Raw genomic sequence first — 20,902 nt, forward strand, 5'->3', positions numbered from 1 at the left:
GAACTAATTCTCATTACAAGCGAAAGTTATATTCACACGTACAAAAGCCTTTTCTTCGCAACAATCAAATTGTTTTCGTGCGAAAATCTACGTCGACGAATGGGTTCACTTTTGTATTTGTCATTTTGACGGCAAATTAATATGGGAAAAGGTACAGTTAATGGTGCTTATACCTTATTCTCATAAATCTTTCTGTTACGTGATAACAGACGTCGCTGCGTGCGTTCTGAATCACGCTTTAAAAGTTTTTTAATCTTGCGTATAAACAATGAACTAAGAGTCGCTGAGTACGGTGATTTTTATGCCATTACATTATTTTTGCCAGTATGACGACCCGCGTGGCCGAGCAGTCACCATCCCAGTCTGAAGCGTAGAGGGTTCCGGCTTCGATCCCTGGCCAGACAGATATCTAAATGATGAATTTAGGTTCTGTTTCTGGGTCTGGGTGTTTGTGCATATGTCTCTGTGTCCATAGCACACACGACACAGGGAATCCTAATGTGGGGCTCTAAGTTTGGAAAGCCTCTTTTTTTGGGGTTCCGTATTCAAAGGGTAAAACTAAAACTAACTAAGCATCTGTTGTGTATCCCTCTGTCACAGGGCTCCATCTCTTGAACCGTAATAGATAAGCACTTGAAATGTTCATAATGCAGGTACTTTTAAAGATGTTGTAACAAATATAAAGTTAAAATAAAATTCATAAATTACTTTCTTAATTCATTATTTTTAAACATACCCAAATAGAAGATACTTACGTTTGAGCTGGTCTAAGTAAGCCATCTCCCTGTCGCCGTCCATGGGTATGGACACCTTCATCACCTCTGGAGTACACTCCACTTGCGGCTCAGATCCTGAAGACAAAAGTAAATAAAGTTAATATAACAATTAAATCACTAGGCTATGCCGCCTAAGGGAACAGAGGCCCCGTGTGCAGGGCCTCCAACAGAAGTGGGGCCCCACGAAAACAATTTATTATATGTCATGCTAAGATATACATTGCTAAATTGAAATGATAATTAACCAAATTCGACTTTATGGTGTTCGGGCTTTTATTTTTCCGTCAATTATTTCTAACCACTGAGTCCTTTAAATTCATATGTGCCCAGGGGCCCCGGCAGTCTTTAAGAGCTGTATATAGACAAAGGTGACAGCGTAGTGGCTAAAAACTCGGCCTTTTAATCGTGTTTCTATGGTTCTTAATCCGTCCGAGATTTGAATCCCAGGCAAGCGTCTATAAGTTAAGGATGAAGGGAAAAATCGATTAATCGAAGAATAGATTTCTTGTACCAAATAAATCGATTATTTTAACCGATCTCCCGTAATGTATCGATTCAGTGAATCGATCTTTCATCTTCAAAATTTAATTTCTTCGAAGTTCATAGAACATTAACAAATGTGTTATAGACATTTTTTTGCTGACAGATACGTGTTTCAGTGATTGTTTGGTCCTGATGAGCTTTTTACATACTTAGAATAGAAGATCTAGATCGAACATCGATCTTTGGAGAAACGATTCTTAAGGCCTCTATATTTTTGGGAATCGATTTATCACACTTCGATACGAATCGTTCCAAAAAACGATATTTTTCTACAAATAACTAAAATTTTTGAGACTCAGAGTAAATCGCCCTTCTCTTCAACCTTGAACATAGCAGCGCTATACTGCTATTTACTTTCTACTGGGCATCAATCTCGCCTCAAAGAGAAAAAGATTTAGGCCATAGTCCACCGCGCTGGTCAAGTGCGAATTGGTAGACTTTACAGAACTTTGAGAACCTCTTTTTTTGCAAGGTTTCCTCATGATGTTTTCTAATCACCAATTACATTACATCATCTTACTATAGTCTTATAAATACTTCCTATAACATCAGAAAAAAATAGAAAACAAGGCATTCTTAGGCCGTATACAGAACAATAGATCATTCCCCGAAATAAAGCGGCGTTCACACGAGCGCGGTAGACCGGAACGTGTAATGAACTTGTGTTCCGTGCACGGATTCGGGTTCAATCCCGGTCAAGAATATCGAAATTTTATTAAAGAGCAGCTTGTGTATTCTCTTTCTTTTTATAATAAAGTACACTAGCCACTTACGTATGGCAAGTGGCTAGTGCCGCTCGTGAACATCTATAATCAATCTCAGATGAGAGGTTTACTTGAGGTCGGCCACAGATGCTTTGTTACCCTTGCGGATTAAGTTGGACAGCTCAGATAAGTACGAGAATGTGTTCCTTACCACACCCTTCAAAGCGGAACACAGCAGCGTTTCAACTAAGTTCGGCATTCCATCTTAGTCCTCAGGGAAGCGACGATGTGACAAATGTCACAGAACTCAGGTAGGACTCTAATTTTATCTAGGACGAGCTTTTGCCCGCGGCTTCGCTCGCGTTACGAAGTGATATTTTCATCCCCTATTTTATCCCCTTGGAGGTAGAATTGATCAAAATCCTTCCTTAGCGGATGCCTACGTCATAACATCTACCTGCATGCCAAATTTCAGCCCGATCTGTCCAGTGGTTTGGGCTGTGCGTTGATAGATCACTATGTCAGTCAGTCACCTTTGAGTTATATATATTTAGATTGATTATAGATTTCCATGGGGAGCGGTAGTCACTTACCATGAGGTTTACTGCATGGTCGTGTGTTACTTCTATGTTAATCTAGAGAATTATTACAAAAACAAACAACTGAATAAGTCCTCCGACTGCTGCCTGTCTTTCCCACAATTTCGATGAATCCAACAACATCTCATAGGTTAAAATCCATCCCCCAAGGATAATATTAAAATCCTACTTGACGTCGGCCACATATGCCCCGCTATCCCTGAGGACTAACCTAGAACGTCTCGGAAAAGTATGTCTCCCTTACCACACCCTTCAAACCAGGACACCTCATAACAGCAGTGTTTAACGCTGCTGTTATGAGGAAGAAATAGGTGTAGCGGTGGTGCCGCCGGAGTTGAATCACAAAGCATTCTACCACCTTTAGGTTATCATAATGTTAAAATAATTGTAAAAGTTTGGAAAATCCAAAAGTGCACGACTCATAATGCTCATTTAATTATGAAATATAAAAAAAAAAAACTTAAGTCGTTCAAAATTAATTGCCGAAAAAACAGCTGCAGTAGGAAGAAGGTACTGCACAAGCGCCCCTGGTGGAATAAATGTACATAATATCTATAGATATACAGTCTTGTAGTTTTCGTTTTTTATTAATTGCAATTAAACGTCACTGAATTAATTAATCATTCGCATTCAGTGACCTACAATCGTCGATTAGAATTAAAAAAAAAAATAACTCAAATGATGGATTTTTTCACAAGTTACAGTGTTTTCAGGTTTCACACATGACGGACAGGAAAATTTTTTGACCTATTTTGGTGTTTTTTTCCAATTCTATTGCAGTAAATCAATTTTTAAAAAGTATAGAATTAATCTTCATTAAATTATCTCGACAATAGTATGCAAAATATCTTGATTCCGTGAACTATCAAGGCTATAATAATAAAAATAGCCGCCAAAATGAAGCGAAAAAAATTTTTTGATCGTAAAGCACTCTCTGATGCTTCGCATCATGAGTCGTGCAATACATGAAGCCGTTTGGGCTGCAAAACCTTAAATAATGAGGCATACATACGTACATACAAACTTACATACATACGCTCCAAAAACATTACTCTCCATAATAAAATAAATACATATCGTTCAATGCAATGGTCAGTGAAATGTAATCTATCTTTTTATAAGGATACGTACAGTATGAAAGTTCTTTCACCCAACCTATCTTGAGATCAATCTTAAGGGAGTTTCGAAGGGAGAGCTTATAACGTATCTGATCGTAAGTCCTTAACGCGTTACGAACTTTATGTACAGGATGTTCAAAAATATATTTTTTTTAAATATCTTTTTTTATGAAATCTTTAATTTATAATGATATGAAAACATCTTCACTACAGACTAGATAATTATTTAAAAAAAAACCATGGTGCTTAAAATTATAGCCTTTTGATACCTCACAATGTAAAAATCTATCAAGCTGCCGAGATGTATGTAACGGAATCTTTGAAGTCGATTTTTACCCACTTTGAACGTTCATATTAATACAAAATTTTAAACAATTATCAAGAACTGATAACAATACACATATTAAATAATTTAGTTCCATTCTCCTCATCAGGATAGTCAGGATGTTAATCCTGACTATTCTGAAAATCGCTATTCTGAAAATTTTAGCGTGGTTTTTATTTTTTCAAACTAAGTATAATAGTTGTATTTAATTAAATCCATCCTGTATACAGTCTGCGAGTAAGATTCACTCGCACGTCTTGCTCGAGAACACATACTAGTTCCGGTGCGTGCCTTCTACACAAAAACTAATCCGCTAACTAATTTAGTTTTTATGTCGAGTCGAAAGATAGGGATAAATTGAAAACTTTTCGTTTTTACGTAGTATCTTTTACAATTTGCAGTGTTTTTGTGTTCACTTGATCGTATGTAGTATGAAAACGGCGACGGAAAACATCGTGAGGAAACCTGCATACCTGAGAGATTTATAAAAAAAAAATATCTGAAAGGTATGTGAAGTCTACCAATACGCACTTGGCCAGCGCGGTGGACTATGGCCTAATCGTTCTCACTCTGAGAGGAGACCCGTGCGCAGCAGTGGGACAATAATGGGTTGATGATGATGAAGATGATGAAAAGTGTTAGAATAAAGTGGTAGATAGTTATTAGAGATATACCACCACCCAGTGGTGGACTAAGATCGTCGGAGGCCCAGGTCGGAAAGTTGAATGAAGGCCCCCAATGTAAAAAGCCGACTGTGTTTCAGTGACCTTTTTTCGCTGACTGATACACATTTCATGAATTGTTTGGTTCTGACGATTTTTTCTAACTGTGTTTCTTTGAAGGCTCCCGGCAACGGGAACCCGGGGTGGGCCGCCCCTTTCACCCCCCCCCCCCCAAGCCGCTAAAGCCCCCCCTAAGCCGCTAGAGCCTCCATCACACGTATATTTGAAATTGGTAGAAGCCTTTGTGGATCGACTCCGGATGCACCACTGTCTACTTTATTTTGCTTAATAACAGCAGTGTTAAGCGCTACTGTGTTCTGGTTTGAAGGTTGTGGTAAGGGAGACTTATCCGTGGCATTCTAATTTAGTCAGGGGTAGCAACGCATCTGTAGCTAACCTCCGGTAGGAATCCAATCTTGTGGGTTACAGATGTCCATGAGCAGTAGCCACTTTCCATCAAGTGGACTGCATGCACATCAAATTTGAAATAGTTGTTAAATATCGACGACCCGCGTGGTGGAGTGGTCACCATACCGATCTGACGCGCGAGGAGTTCCAGGTTCGATCCCCGACCAGACCAATATCTGAATGATGATTAGATATCTTTCCTGGGTCTGGGTGTTTCTGTGTTCGCCTTTGTGTGTGACCCATTACACGGAATTCTAGTGTGCAACTTTTTATTTTGTGGTGCAACTGTGAGTGTAGACAGCGTTTTTTGTGACAGTGGTACCTCGGTCTAATCTACTGTTACAATTTCAAAATATGTCACTCGCTATATACAATACTTTTACTCTTACAACACAGTTACGAAATACAAAGTGAGGCGGTCTGTTTGTCCGTCCGGTGCCGCGTCCTGTCTATAGCGCCATATACGTGACCTACATGATAATGACCATATGGTCAAGAAACTTAGACAAAGTAATATGTAACAGTATGGTGTAGGCTTCTTTCAATAGAGGACGTTGTATGTTTTTTTAATATGCAATCTACCTGATGGTAAGTGGTTACTGACGCCCATGGACTTATAATTAATCCCTGATAAGATTAGATTCCTACCTGAGGCCACAGATGCGCCGCTACCTCTGAGGACTAAGCTGGAATGCTTTAGAATAGTATGTCTCCCTTACACCCTTTAAGGCACAGCGCTTAACACTGCTGTTATTAGGCACAGTACCATTAGTATGAGTTTTTACGTTTTTACAAAAATGACTGTTTTTGTATTTGTTTACGTATTTCCCATACATTTCCACAGTTCTGATACAGTCCAATTGGGGAGTTGATTGAAAATGTATGGGCACATACGTAAACAAATACACAAACAGTCATTTTCGTAAAAAAAGCAAAAACTCATACTAAGGGTACAGGTTATGGGGTTGATTACAGATGTCCATGGGCAGTAGTAGCCACTTACCATCAGGTGAACTGCATGCTTGTCTGCTACTCCTATATTATATAAAGGCAGAAATAATTATCAATGTGTATGTTTGTCGTTTTAAATTCCAGAAAGCAAATATCTACATCTTAGCTAAACATCTTAAGTATAAATTGACCATTTTGAGCCACGCGAGATCTAAGACCTTAAAGTTTATCTCAGTGACACCAACAAAGCTATCGTGGAATCGCATACAATTACGTAGCTATGTGAATAGCATAGAGTAATGTGTGTAGGTGTAATGTTTGTTGTAGAGGTTTATGTAAGAAACAAAAGAAATTAGAAAGAGAAGTGAACATAACAAACGGAAAAGGAAATTATGGGAAAAAGTCCGAATGAGAGTATGAAAAAAGAAAAAAATATGTGAATTAAAGAAAGACGGAAAGTAAGGAGGAAAGGAAAAAGGCAGTAAGAGAAAAAGGGAAGAAAAATAAAAGAAAGAAAAGAAGGAAGATAAGAAAACAGAAAAGAACCGAGAGAGAACGAGCATGTACCCTAGATGAGATAGTAAGTACGAAATAATGGGAAGATGGAATGAAAGAAAGAAAAATAATAAAGCATAAAAGCGAGAAAAGATGCATGAAAGGAATGAAATGAAGTAAAGAAAATAAAAAAAAGAATTACGGAAATAACGAAACGCAGTGAGGTAGAGAGGGAAAAGGGATCCTAGGAGAGAGAAAGAAAAAATAAATAAAAGAAATAATGATAGGAAGATAAGAAAAAAGGGTAGAGAGATGAGAAAGAGAGAAACAAAGAACCATCATACCCATGAAGAGAGCAAAAAACTCCACTTTATGATTAGTGGACATCTATTGGTACCCTAGATAAAATTAGATGGTACCTTAGATTAATATATAAGATTCGCATTACTACCTCCGAGGACTAAGTTTAAACGCTTAAAATAAATTCAGATCAGAACAAATTCAAATCAGAACGCAGCAGCGTTTAACAATGCTGTTATAATGCAGTACGTTCGTAAAACAAATTCAAATCAGAGATCAGCGTTTAACACTGCTGTTGTAAAGCACAAATAGGTGTTGAGATGCTAGTCTATTTACTTTCATTCGTCTATGGCACACAACAGCTAAGCGAATTGTTTGTTATCGTGCCGTTTATATGAAAACCGATCTCAGGTCCGTTTATAGGCAAGCCGACACACCGTAAAAGTACATCTTCGGAGATAAATCTTGCCATTCAATGTCGGATGGTAACTGTTAATGGGCTAAGGAATGAGCTGACGCAGGAAATTGCGAATATAAAATTTGTGGTATCCGGCTTGAAGGACCAATTTATTATAAAATCTATAAAATGATTTTATGTACGTAGCCATTTCCTTGTGTAGATAACAAGTGTTTAATTAAAACTTAAATCTCATGAGCTGAGAAAAATATTTTTAATAATTTTTATATGTTGTAAAAAAATATAAATTTATTGTCTACGACTATAACTCTCCTTAGATATTACGTGTCCCATAGAGGAGCCTACGTAGACACGTAATATTTTTAAACCCCCTGGTTTAAAAATACCACGCTTGGTAAAGGGGGGGGGGGGAGGGGGGTTGTACTTAAGTAATCGTCACATATTGTCTAGAAAGATTTCACGCTTTTGAGGTATCCTCAAATATGGCGTTTTTTAAAGTCATAAGTGGCAACACTGTAGCAATTACTAAGAGTGGAAGAGTGGTCATTTTGGGGATTAAAAAATTGCTTTGATTATCAGTATAGAAGTACTATCATTTATGTGGTAAAATACAATGTTCATTTATTGCGCTATCGTACACGAACATGACATTACGAATTTTCGATCAGGTCACGTGCCTGACGCGAGCTTAACATTTTTAAAATTTTGAAAATTTGTTACGTTTATACGTAACAAATTTTCAAGTTTTTTGTGTACACTCAGTAAATTATCAACTACTTCCTTACATGTCATGAAATTATTATAGAAAAAATAATTATTTATCATAAAGCGGTGATAGCCTAGTGGATAAGAAACTCGAGGGGTCCAAGGTTCAAATCCCCGACACGCACCTTTGAATTTTCAAAGTTATTTGCGTATTAGAAATAATTGATCACTGGCATAAACAGCGAAGGAAAACAACGTGAAACCTGCATACCAGAAGAATCTTGGCCAGAATGCACTTGGCCAACGCGGTGGACTATGGCCTGTACCCTTACCATGAGTTTTTAAAACATCCCACAATTTTACGTTACGTTTACTCAATCCATTATTATGTTCCGTTTGCTTAGTAGACGGAGTAAACGTTACTATACGTAAATCAAGTCTTTTTGTCTACCTCACATGTTCGCAAAAAAGAGAGACAAAACATAAAGCGCCATTTGTCAATTTGGACATTTAATGTTACGTTACTGACACTATAGTTCTGATACAATCCGCTAGGGGCGCTAATTGGTAATTGTATGGACAAATACGTAAACAAATATCAAAACCGTCATTTTTGTCAAAATGTAAAAACTTATGGTAAGGGTACTGATCCTTCTCACTCTGAGAGGAGATCCGTGCCCAGCATTGAGACAGTAATTGCTTAAAGATGAAATTATAATCGAATTGCAAATCGCTACCTCTTATAACTCAAACCAAATACTTAGTTGCATAAGATCTTCGAATTGTTAGCGTAGCTACGTTGATTTACTGTGCGATTGTGCTATCTAATTATGTGTACGCATTAAAATATTTGGATAATTAATAGTCAGAAAAAGGTAAAATATTTATTCAATTAATTATCACTTGCCGTTATAGCAAGGAAGGAAGATATTGTGAGGAAATCTACACGTTCTTTAAAAACGTTCTCAAAGGTATGTAAAGGCGGCTCCACCACATTATGTGGGATTTTTACCGCACTAAATCCCCCCCGGTGGGCGATCTCGGCGCTGCGTAGAGGACTCCGGGATCTCCAAAGGAACGCGACCGGAGTCCTTTCAGCGCACTGCCCCGTCGGTCTCCGCCTAGGTGAGATTGTATCACCACACCGTCTGGTGTATACGACGGAACCGACCACACATACCGCCGTCCTTCCCGGGGTCGCTAGCCGGGCGGTCCCACCACCACACCTATTCCTACCTCATAACAACAGTGTTAAGCGCTGCTGTGTTCTAGTTTGAAGGGTGTGGTAAGGGAGAAATACTTTTCCGAGGCGTTACGTAGTCATCAGAGAACAATTATCTCCGGCCAACTTAAGGTAGGAATGTAATCCTATCTGGGGTTGATTACAGACCTTCATGGACATCCAAGTACACTCATGGACATCTGTAACCAACTTCAGACGTCATTTTACATCTACCTATAAAATTTATAGCAAAAATAAGACCAATTAATATGAATTTTTGTGCAATGTGCCGCGACCCCAGAGCACTAAGCTGGAACGCCTCGGAAAAGTATGTCTCCCTTACCACACTTCAAACCAGAACACAGCAGCGCTTCACACTGCTCTTATGAGGCAGGTGTGTAATTCTAAGTCTATGGTCACATATGACCCATACATATGACATAGTATGCATTGCAGTCAAACCTGCTTCACAGGTGTGTCACCGTGTACATGTGTGGGAAAAAGTAGCGCATGAGGTAACTGTTACGCTAGGGATGGGGGTGGTTTATCGATAAAATATAAAAATCTCTAATTTTAATGCCGCTTTTTATTTTAAACTAGCTGACCCGGCAAACTTTGTACGGCCTCAAAATCTATTTATCAAATATATTACATATAAAATATAGCCTATGTTACTCGTGGTTCATGTAGCTTTCGAATGGTGAAAGAATTTTTAAAATCGGTCCAGTAGTTTTTGAGCCTCATTTATTCATAGTTTAGTCATTACAATTAGTATTAGTCATTACAACCAAACAAACAAAGTATTCATCTTTATAATATTAGGATAGATATCGGTATAATACAGGATGACGTAAAATTCATCACCCTATTTTGTTTTTTAATTTTTGTACGGAATAATAAATAGTAAATTTGATTAATATACTCGTAAATCTTTACCAGGACCTGTATTTTTTTGCTGATTAGAAAATATCCGTTTTCTGGTTAGCAAAAAAAAAAAAATTCTAATTAGCGTCCGTTTTATCATATTTTCCTCGACTTTCCTTAAGATTTCCGCCGGTAACACTTGCAAAATTCTCCTTAAGAGCCGCAATATGGCACAATATAATTGACCGTTTAGGCGGCTTTTAATAATACATTTTAATATGATTTATACGTAGTCTGTTTTAGTACTTATAAATATATATAACTAAAAGGTGACTGACTGACGTAGTGATCTATCAACGCACAGCCCAAACCACTGGACGGATCGGGCTGAAATTTGGCATGCAGGTAGATGTTATGACATAGGCATCCGCTAAGAAAGGATTTTGATCAATTCTACCCCTAAAGCGATAAAATAGGGGATGAAAATATTACTTCGTAACGCGAGCGAAGCCGCGGGCAAAAGCTCGTCTTATTATATTATTTGTAATAGGTTTCAAGATAATGTAGATACTATAAAATCAAGCATTTATTGCGTACTTTAGACAAATAAAGTAATATGATTCCTAATGAAATCAACTCCCACATTATTGGAATCCGGTTATTATTAATGCAGTACCATATTCATATTAACTTTGTATGCTAAGTAGATTTAATGAGGACAGACAGACATCATGTTATGATTGCAGGCAACTAGTTTATTAGCCGTTCAATTAATAGCCGTATCAAGTTAGCTACGTTTAATACAATATTTAATGATCTGCCAAGATGTTTGTCCAGGCCGTTCATATAATTTTCGCTGCAATGTACATGGTGAAAAATGTATCATATACGAATTACTATAGAATTTGTTAGCTCAGTTTGAAATGTAAAAGATAATATAAAAGCACGGGAGCAAGGCGCGGCAACGACTTGTGAGCTGATAGGTTCACTTTAAGAAAATTCAGATCTAGCCTATATTGCTGTCCATAGCCATATATAATTAGCCACAGATAGTATTAGATATTACCTGAGGTCGGCCATAGATACGCCGCTATAGATAACCAAGCTGAAACGCCTCGGATAAGTAAGTATGTCGAACCAAAGAGGGTTCTACCAATTTCATGTTGCCACCTGATGTTCAGTGGCTACTGCGGTCCATGGGGACGTGTAACCAACCCCAAATAAGATGAAAGTTCTTCCTGAAGTGGGTCACAAAGGTCGCTCTCTTGGCAAATCAAAGGGTATTCGCCGCAAACGTTAGCGTTACATCTATCCACACATTTGTGTTTGTAGAGGTTCGGAGTTTGCGGCAAGTAGCAAGTGTGTGATAGACTATTCTTAAGGTTCGATGTAATATTTACTGACTATTGTACTGCAATTTGCACATGTGACGCATAAGGTTAAGTTTACAGAAAGATATAAGGAAGAGGAAAGAGCATAAATGTGTCATTAATTATGATTTTTATTGTACGTTATTTCTCTTATATTGTTTATTTTATTGTATTATTAACAATAATATCCGTTGTTTATACATACAACTAACGATAAAGCAGACGGGCTACCTGATAGAAAGCAGTCACTGACGCCTATGGACATTTACAACACCAGAGGAGTCGCCAATGCATCAATGTTTTTAATTAAAGAATATGTGATCGGCGGTAGAAGGTGGTAGAACCCTTTGTGGTTCGACTCCGGCGGCACCACCACCACACCTATTTCTGCCTAATAACAGCAGTGTTAAGCGCTGCTGTGTTCCGTTTTGAAGGGTGTGGTAAGGGAGACATACTTTTCCGAGGCATTCCAGCTTAGTCCTCAGGGGTAGCGGCGCATCTGTGGCCGACCTCAGGTAGGAATATCTAGTCCCATCTGGGGTTCATTACAGATGTCCATGGGCGGCAGTAGCCACTTACCATCAGGTGGACTGCATGCTCGTCTGCTACTCCTATAATATAAAAAAAAAACTAAAAAGAAACATGAAAACATCATTAGACGTTTGCCTAACCGGGGATCGAATCCTATACCTTCTGTGTAACAACTGTGAGTAGGCTTGAACACTTTCACAGAATCTTGCGATTGGAGTTTATTTTGTTACTTCGTCAATGTTTCGACATCTTAATATAACGTTATTCCATTAAAAATAGAAATAAAATATTTTATCGACATCGATAAACTCCCGCTATGTGATTAATAATTAGGGTTGTCATTTTGTAAAATTATCGATATAAATATCGATTATTTCATGAAGTCGTAAAATAATGATATATCGATAATATCGAAAATTTCACGCAATTTATCGATATTCTTAAAAATATATAAAGAACTATCTGACCCGGCAAACCTTGTACCGCCTCAATCTATTTCTAAAATATATTTCATATAAAATATAGCCTATGTTACTCGTGGATAATGTAGCTTTCGAATGGCGAAAGAATTTTCAAAATCGGTCCAGTAGTTTTTGAGCCTATTCATTACAATCAAACAAACAAACAAAGTTTTCCTCTTTATAATATTAGTGTAGATTACGACCACATTTTTCGCTGACAAGTTTCGTTATTATTCATTTTGACGCCATTTTTCTTGATCTAGTCCTATTCTTGTATTGAATATTTAAAATTATCGATATTTCACTATACTTCGATATAATAATATAATTTCAGAAAAGGTTACTATATCGATATAAATATTAATATTTATTACGATATTTTAGATTTTGGGATCGATATTATCGATACATTGCACACCCCTAGCGATAAGATTCCTTGTCCTGTCCCAGTGTCTATTTAAGGAGTAGGTTATAAATATAGCCTCGTTTAATTAGTAATTCCCTTTTTTTAGCCCTTAGGGCTCTTTATTACATTTAGTGTAAGGACCTGTTAAATATGTAAATGGATGTCTGGATGTTTTGTACTTTTTAACGCGAGAGTGGCTACCCATTGGCTGTCGCTTGAGAAATAAGTAGGTTTACGTTTGTTTTTAATATTTTTAATGGAACTACCGTAGCAAACGAGCATACAGTCCACCTGATGCTGGCTACTACTTACTACCCATGGAAATCTGATAAGTTGATTACAGATGTCCATGATCCCAAATAAGATTAGATTCCTATCTGAGCTTGGTCACAGCTGCGTCGCTACTGCTAAAGACTAAGCCGGAACGCCTCGGACAAGTATGTCTCCCTTACCACATCCTTCAAACCAGATGGTTAGGCATAGATAGATAATGACAATTTCTGCACATAAGTTGAAAAGCCTGGGGTTCAAACCTTGGACCTCTCGATTGAGAGGCTGCGTCTTAATCACAAGCTTACCACAACGTATAAGATTTAATGTTGGATCAGGATGCATCTGCACACACTTTGAATATGCACATGCATGCAATGCAATGCATGCATGCACGCAATGTATGCACATGCACTCAATGCAATGCACATAACTTTGAAAATGAAAAGTGTGGGATTGAAGAATGCATTCTTTAAGACCACGCAGTATGTACCACCCTCTCTCCCTCAAAGGATGCATTCCTTGGAGGGAGGGTGGTACATACTGCATGGTTTAAAATACATACCATCATACATATTTGTACCGGATTTTTGCAATGTAGTTCTAATCTTAACCTAATACTACAGTATGTCAATAGGATATACTGTAGTATATGGTGTATGTAGGATATGGTGCCGCGAGACCGGAGTCAGGAAATTGTTGTGGGTTTGTGGTACACTGGGCGGTCACCATACTCTGGCGCGCAGTTCCGGATTCGTTCCCCGGCCAGACAATCTAATTTCTGTTCTGGGTCTGAATGTTTGTGTGTGTGTAGCCCTGAGTTTAGTAAAGGTCTTTTTAATGTGTTAACGAATGATATTATAATTTTTTTTTGTACCCAGAGGGTAAAAATGAGACGATATTGGTACGGCTCCACTGTCTGTCCGTCTGTCTGTATGTAGTCTGTATATTTTTTTAAAGTTTACTACATGCGTGGTTTTCCCTCATCGTTACTGCAAATCATAATTAATGTGGTAGAACCCTTTGTAATTCGACTCCGGCGGCACCACCGTCACACCTATTTCTGCGCCATAACAGCACGTTAAGCGCTGCTGTGTTCTGGTTTGAAGGGAGACAGAAAAAGTATTTCGAGACGTTCCAGCTTAGTCGTCAGGGGTACCGGCGTATCTGTGGCCGAGCTCAGGTGGGAATATCTAATCCTATTTGGGGTTGATTACGGATGTTCATGGGCGGCGGTTAGTCTTTATTTTGTGGCGGTAGTTATCACTTTCTCCTATATTATAAAAAAAACTGAGAGGAGAACCGTGCCCAGCAATGGGACGGTAAAAGGTTGACGACGACGTACTTGTCTACACTAATATTATAAAGAGGAAAACTTTGTTTGTTTAGTTGTAATGAATAGGCTCAAAAACTACTGAACCGATTTTAAAAATTCTTTCACCATTCGAAAGCTACATTATCCACGAGTAACATAGGCTATATTATGAAATATATTAGATAAATAGATTTTGAGGCGGTACAAAGTTTGCCGGGTTAGCTGGTTTTAAATAAAACAAACCTACTGTTTGCATAATTCGACCGTGGTAGTATTGATTCAGACTATATGCATTCGAGTAACATATGTTCATATTAGTGTCAAGGTAGACTCATACTGTGTTCATTATAAAAGAAATTATATGGAAGGGACATAGTAAGATATATAATAAGTATAATAATGAATAATTTCATATTAAAATGCATACAATTTTGCTTTAACGAATAATAATAAATTAAAATGTTGGCAACACTTTGTTGGTAGTTTTTTAAGATTAATGTAGCTTGAATCCTTGAAAGTGATAGAAGGTAGATTGAAGGTGATAGAACCCTTTGTGGTTCGATTCCGGTGGCACCACCGCCACACCTGTTTTACCTAATAACAGCAGTGTACCGCTGCTATGTCAGTTTGAAGGGTGTGGCAAGGAACATACTTTTCCGGTGCACCAGCTTAGTCCTCAGGGGTAGCGGCACATCTGTGGCCGACCTCAGGTCGGTATCTAATCTTATCTAAAGCTAATTCCAGAAGTTTACGGGCTGCAGTAGCTTACCATCAGGTGGACTGCATGCTTGTCTGCTACTCCTATATTATAAAAAAGTCTTAGTGAGCTACCAGCTTATACGCGCCGGATTTACCACACAAAATGTCGTTTTTGTGTGACGGTAACTTATATCCTCCTTAAAGTCCCAGTGTACCCCCTGCCTATTCGCACCGGATCTGCTATGCTAACTCGGCTATGAGGGCTGTAGGCAACAGCTGTAACATAGTCATTTATTTTAAAATGTATTTACTTCTCATCTATTTATAGCTTATTTCTTTTATTTTCTTTTTCTTTCTCACATTCTTTCTTTTTTCATGTTCTCCTTTCTCCCCTTTTTTTCACTTTATTTTATTTATTTTCCTTTTTATTATTATTTTTATTATTTTTAGTATAGTTGTACCGCCTTCAATTTTTCTGCACATCCCTAAGGTTGACTGGGAGATAATGCTATTTAGCATTAAGTCGGCCTTTCGTACCGCACTGTTTTTAACATGGTCAATAAAGAGTAAATAATGTAATTGTGTTGCCCTACGTCACTTTATTGACATAAGGTGACCCAAACACGATACATTACAGTGGTTTCGCGCATGATATTTATGTGCACACTTATTTTGAATGTCCTTGTGTGACGGTTACTCACTATGTCCCTTAAGTACAATTAATGGATATTTTTTCCAGGCCTTTGTACCATATTTATAGTAACATACAACATTTCTACCTAATTTATTTCTACCTAATAACAGCAGTGTTAGGCGCTGCTGTGTTCCGGTTTGAAGGGTGTGGTAAGGGAGACAGACTTTTCCGAGGCGTTCCAGCTTAGTCCTCAGGGGTAGTGGCGCATCTGTGGACGACCTCAGGTAGGAATATCTAATCCTATCTGGGATTGATTACAGATATCCATGGGCGGCAGTAGCCACTTACCATCAGGTGGACTGCTTGCTCGTCTGCTACTCCTATATTATAAAAAAAAAAACAAAATTTTCAACAATCATGTGGATTTCGTGACGGCCACTCATATTTTTACTAAATTGTGACGTCAAATTTCAGTGTATCTTTAGCTTTATACGTCAGATAAAGAACAAGGTATTACATATGATATGTCGTTCTTGTGTGACGGCATCTTCCCTAAAGTAAGTCTCGGTGTGTCCTCAGCCTATCCGCACCGGATCTGCTATGCTAACTCGGCTATGAGGGCTGGAGGCAGTAATGTAGGTACATTACTAGATAGGTATCTAGTTAGGTGTTGCCCTATGTCCCTTTTATATCAGAGCACGGTGCATTAGTTTTCTCACGATCATACAAAAAAATCTCTCAAATGACGACCCACGTGGTGAAGTGGTCTCCATATCGGTCTGACATGCAAAGGTTCCGGGTTAAATGATTTTATATTTCTGTTATGAGTTTGGGTTGTATATGTTCATGGCACCCACGTCACAGGGAAGTCTATTCTGGGGCGGTTTTTTATAATACAGGAGTAGCAGACGAGCATGCAGTCCACCTGATGGTAAGTGGCTACTGCCGTATCTGCAATGAACCCTAGATAGGATTACATTTCTACTTGAGGTCGGCCACAGATGCGCCGCTACTTCTGAGGAGTAAGCTCAACCTTGAAAAAGTATGTCGCCCTTACCACACCCTTCAAACCAGAACACAGCAGTGCTTAACGCTGGTGTTATGAGGCAAAAATAGGTGTGGCGGTGGTGGTGCCGGCGTCGAACCACAAAGGGTTCTTCCACCTTCAAAGAGGTCTATCTGTGTGGCCAGGATTTAAACCCAGGAATCTTTGCGCGTCGGTATGCTGACAGCCCCGCAGATCGTCATAGAAAGTAAGCCTTAATCAGCTTTCATGCAAACCTTACCATTAGATAGAGTAGAAGCACACGATACCATCTACTCGCACGCCAACACATTGTTTACTATAATTGTATGAGAATTCTTGCAAAGTATTGATTACTTTAATTAATGTTAACAGTTAATTACATTGAAGAATCATCATCAAGAAACATCATCATCATCAACTCATTACTGTCCCACTGCTGGGCAAATCCACCGCGCTGGCTAAGTGCGTATTGGTAGTCTTCACATACCTTTGAAAACTTTTTTATATTTCTCTGGTATCCTTGCAGTTCATCTGCTGGTAAATTTAGTAATTCTGTTCACACCGTCCTGTCGATCCAATCAGTAACTTCTCCAATTATGCATCATAATATTATCGCTGGGAAAATTTACTGTAGATTATGACCATAATCTAGTTTGGTTTATCTTTTTGTTCGTTTAAACGGCGTATGTGAAAGATTTTATTTAGATAGCCATATGTAATGTCATGTTAACATGAGTTTTATAAAACATTTGTCATGTTTTCTCACTGTGAGATTCTTTATTATAGTTGGGAGCCCAAGACGGGACTTTGGGAGTGTCTCGAGCGGCAGACTGAGATTTGGGAGATACCTTACACCCTATAGAGTATCCCAAACCATAAATGAGCTTACTATGTCGGGGGGTTTGCACAATCAAAAAATTCTATCATTGGACATGCTCGAGCGCGTTCAATTTTCTTTTTAATATATAGGAATTTTAATATAAAGGAGTGTCACTTATTAGCATGAATTCCTGGGAAGTAATTATGTATCATAAACTAAAGAAAAATGCTAATTTTTAGGAAAATACATTATTCTTCATACATTCTCATACATATATATATATACATATATTTTTTTTCCAAATCATCAGAATAAGAAAACCTTTTCTGCATTCTAACGTCTAATCTACACAATCGTATAGGTTTCAAAGACGCTCGAGTTTGTACACATTTAGCATCTTCCCCTACTATAATGGTCACCACAAAACAAACTCAGATTTGCATTTATAATATTAGGATTAGGATATTACTCACACAATTTAGACGAACCCAACTACATTTGAAATAGCTGCTTTCCAAAAATAACAACACAACTCAAAATTAATTTTTCAGTTAAAGGTACAGTTTAATCCAAAATTTTTCCTATTTTAAGGTCTAACTGTACTGTTGTTACCTATATATATTCTTATATTACCTCCATCCATACCTTGATTTTCCCTTATATTAACTTCATTTATTAAAAAGATCTCGAAACAAAAACATTGTTTAATTTTAAACTGGCTCCCCTGGAAAATTACCTTTTTTGAGTTGTGCCAGTATTCTTGCAAAGCAGCGATATGTACCGTCAAGCCGTTTGAGTTACATCGTGCCAAAGAATGCAACATGAGCTCAAAAAAACATTACCCTCCACAGTCAAGTAAAATGAATAAAACAAAATCGCAAACAAACACGAAGATAAATTAAATAAAGCTAATAGAAATACATTAAAGCTCAAATCTGATTAAGCTTTAGCTCGAAAAATAAATCGTGAGTTGCTTTCGCTTTTGTTTAGAGTTCCGTATTGGAATATGGAAAACGTTTCTATATGTTTTGATGGTAGAAGCCTGCGTGGTTCGACTCCGGCGGCACCACCGGCACACCTATTACTGTCTAATAAGAGTAGTGTTAAGCGCTGTTGTGTTCTGGTTTGGAGGGTGTACTAAGAGAGACATACTTTTCCGAGGCATTGTAGGCGTATCTATGGCGCACCTCAGGTAGGAATCTAATCTTATCTGGGGTTGATTACAAATGTCCTTCGGCGGTAGTCGCCACTTACTATCAAGTGGACTGCATGCTCGTCTGCTACTCTTGTTATAAAAAATATAAACATAAAATGTATAGAACACTGTATATGCGGTGACACATTTCACAATTTTATTTTGTACAAAAATAACAGCAACAGCTAAAAATAATCTTTAAAGTTTTTTAAAAACAAAATTATTTTTAATACGCGGAACCCGCCTCCCAACCCCGACTCGCACTTGACTTATTATTTTCCAACAGGCAAAGGATTCTCATACAGCCAGCATTGTCACAAACTTGTTAGCGGGAGATATGATCTAGAAAATTGTAAAATAAATTAACAAGAATGAAGCTTTGTTTTAAACTAGAGGCCCATTAAAAATACCTGGTTTCTTTGGTACGTTGTGGAGCTAAAGTTGTACTGGATGTGACTTCAATCTACAAAAGAATTGTATCATAGACGTTAGGTTATTAAAAAATGATGTCTAGATAGATTTTTTGTCTAGTTTTCTGGGTCTGGGTTCTTGTGTACATGTGTTTGTGTCTTTTTTATAATATAGGAGTAGCAGACGAGCATGCCGTCCACCGGATGGTAAGTAGCTACTGCCGCCCATGGACGAGTGTAATTAACCCCAGATAAGATTAGATTCCTACCTGAGGTTAACCACATATGCGTCCCTATACCTGAGAACTAAGTTGGAACGACTCGGAAAAGTATGTCTTCCTTACCACACTCTTCAAAACAGAACACAGCAGCCTGTAAGCCAGCTGTTGTTATTAGGTAGAAATGGGTGTGGCGGTGGTGTCGCCGGAATCAAACCACAAAAGATTCCTCCATCTTTAAATTGTGTTTTAATTAGTCATAGTTGTCTATTGAACAAACAGGAAATATTAATATGGACCTGTTAAAAAGAACAGAAAAATATCCGCTTAGAAAATGCCTGTGGATAATGGATATATCTTAATTCTTTTTGGTACTTTTTGAAGTAAATATTACGATGGTGCCGCGGGAGTTAAACCACAACGGTTCTACCACTTTTTGCGACATTTACCTTATAAGTGACCATTTATTAAAGTGTCATTTCTAGTTTAAACTTATCCGTGTAGCTCCCATCCAAGCTAATTACTGATATTTACTTCCCAGAAGGCTGTTACCTTAAATTAACGCCATTGTTTATGTCCGTTTAAAATAAATGCAAAAAATATTTAATCTGTGTTCATCTCTGTTATTTTAAAATGGCTGACATTTTCTAAGTTTTTGTGTTTGTGGTCTGACACCTCGTTTTTGCCACTAATTGAAGGACATTTATGATATGACGTCGGGTCGTGATGCATTAGTCGCAAAGTCGTCCGTCGTGTCGCCATGCCAAATGTCATGTAACGTCGTTAGTCGGATTGTAATGTCGTTGTTCGTGTAGCTGTTTCGGTGGGTCGTCGATCGTGTTGCAATGTCGTCGGTCGCAACGCTACGTCATTTGTCGTGTCATAACGTCGTCGGTCATGGAGTGAGGTCGTCGGTCGTGGAGTGAGGTCGTCGGTCGTGTTGCAATGTCGTCGGTCGCAACGCTACGTCATTTGTCGTGTCATAACGTCGTCGGTCATGGAGTGAGGTCGTCGGTCGTGGAGTGAGGTCGTCGGTCGTGTTGCAATGTCGTCGGTCGCAACGCTACGTCATTTGTCGTGTCATAACGTCGTCGGTCATGGAGTGAGGTCGTCGGTCGTGGAGTGAGGTCGTCGGTCGTGTTGCAATGTCGTCGGTCGCAACGCTACGTCATTTGTCGTGTCATAACGTCGTCGGTCATGGAGTGAGGTCGTCGGTCGTGGAGTGAGTCGTCGGTCGTGTTGCAATGTCGTCGGTAACATCGCAACGTCATTCATCGTGTCGTAACATCAACGATCGTGCCAGTAAGTTGTTATCGTGTCGCAAAGACGTCGGTCGTGTCTGAAAGTTATCGGTCGTGTGGTGAAAATCTACGACGTGCGTCATAAAAAAATCACT

General features: G+C 38.4%; 1 protein-coding gene and 1 long non-coding RNA gene across 2 annotated transcripts in view; both read right to left on the bottom strand.

Annotated features, from left to right (window-relative positions):
• Positions 1-20,902, bottom strand: part of LOC140748461 (uncharacterized) — a 53,507-nt gene that overhangs the window by 11,835 nt on the left and 20,770 nt on the right. The window lies entirely within an intron of this gene.
• The window catches only part of qsm (Zona pelucida superfamily protein qsm), a 52,858-nt gene that overhangs the window by 10,335 nt on the left and 21,621 nt on the right, over positions 1-20,902 (bottom strand). Inside the window, exon 3 of the mRNA XM_073081259.1 lies at positions 756-851. Coding sequence (XP_072937360.1) covers positions 756-851 — 96 coding nt within the window. The remainder of the gene's footprint in view (positions 1-755; positions 852-20,902) is intronic.

The sequence above is a fragment of the Epargyreus clarus genome, unplaced genomic scaffold, assembly GCF_041222505.1.
Source record: "Epargyreus clarus isolate Ecla_fem2 unplaced genomic scaffold, WU_Ecla_fem_2.2 ptg000016l, whole genome shotgun sequence".
Classification (NCBI taxonomy): Eukaryota; Metazoa; Arthropoda; class Insecta; order Lepidoptera; family Hesperiidae; genus Epargyreus; species Epargyreus clarus.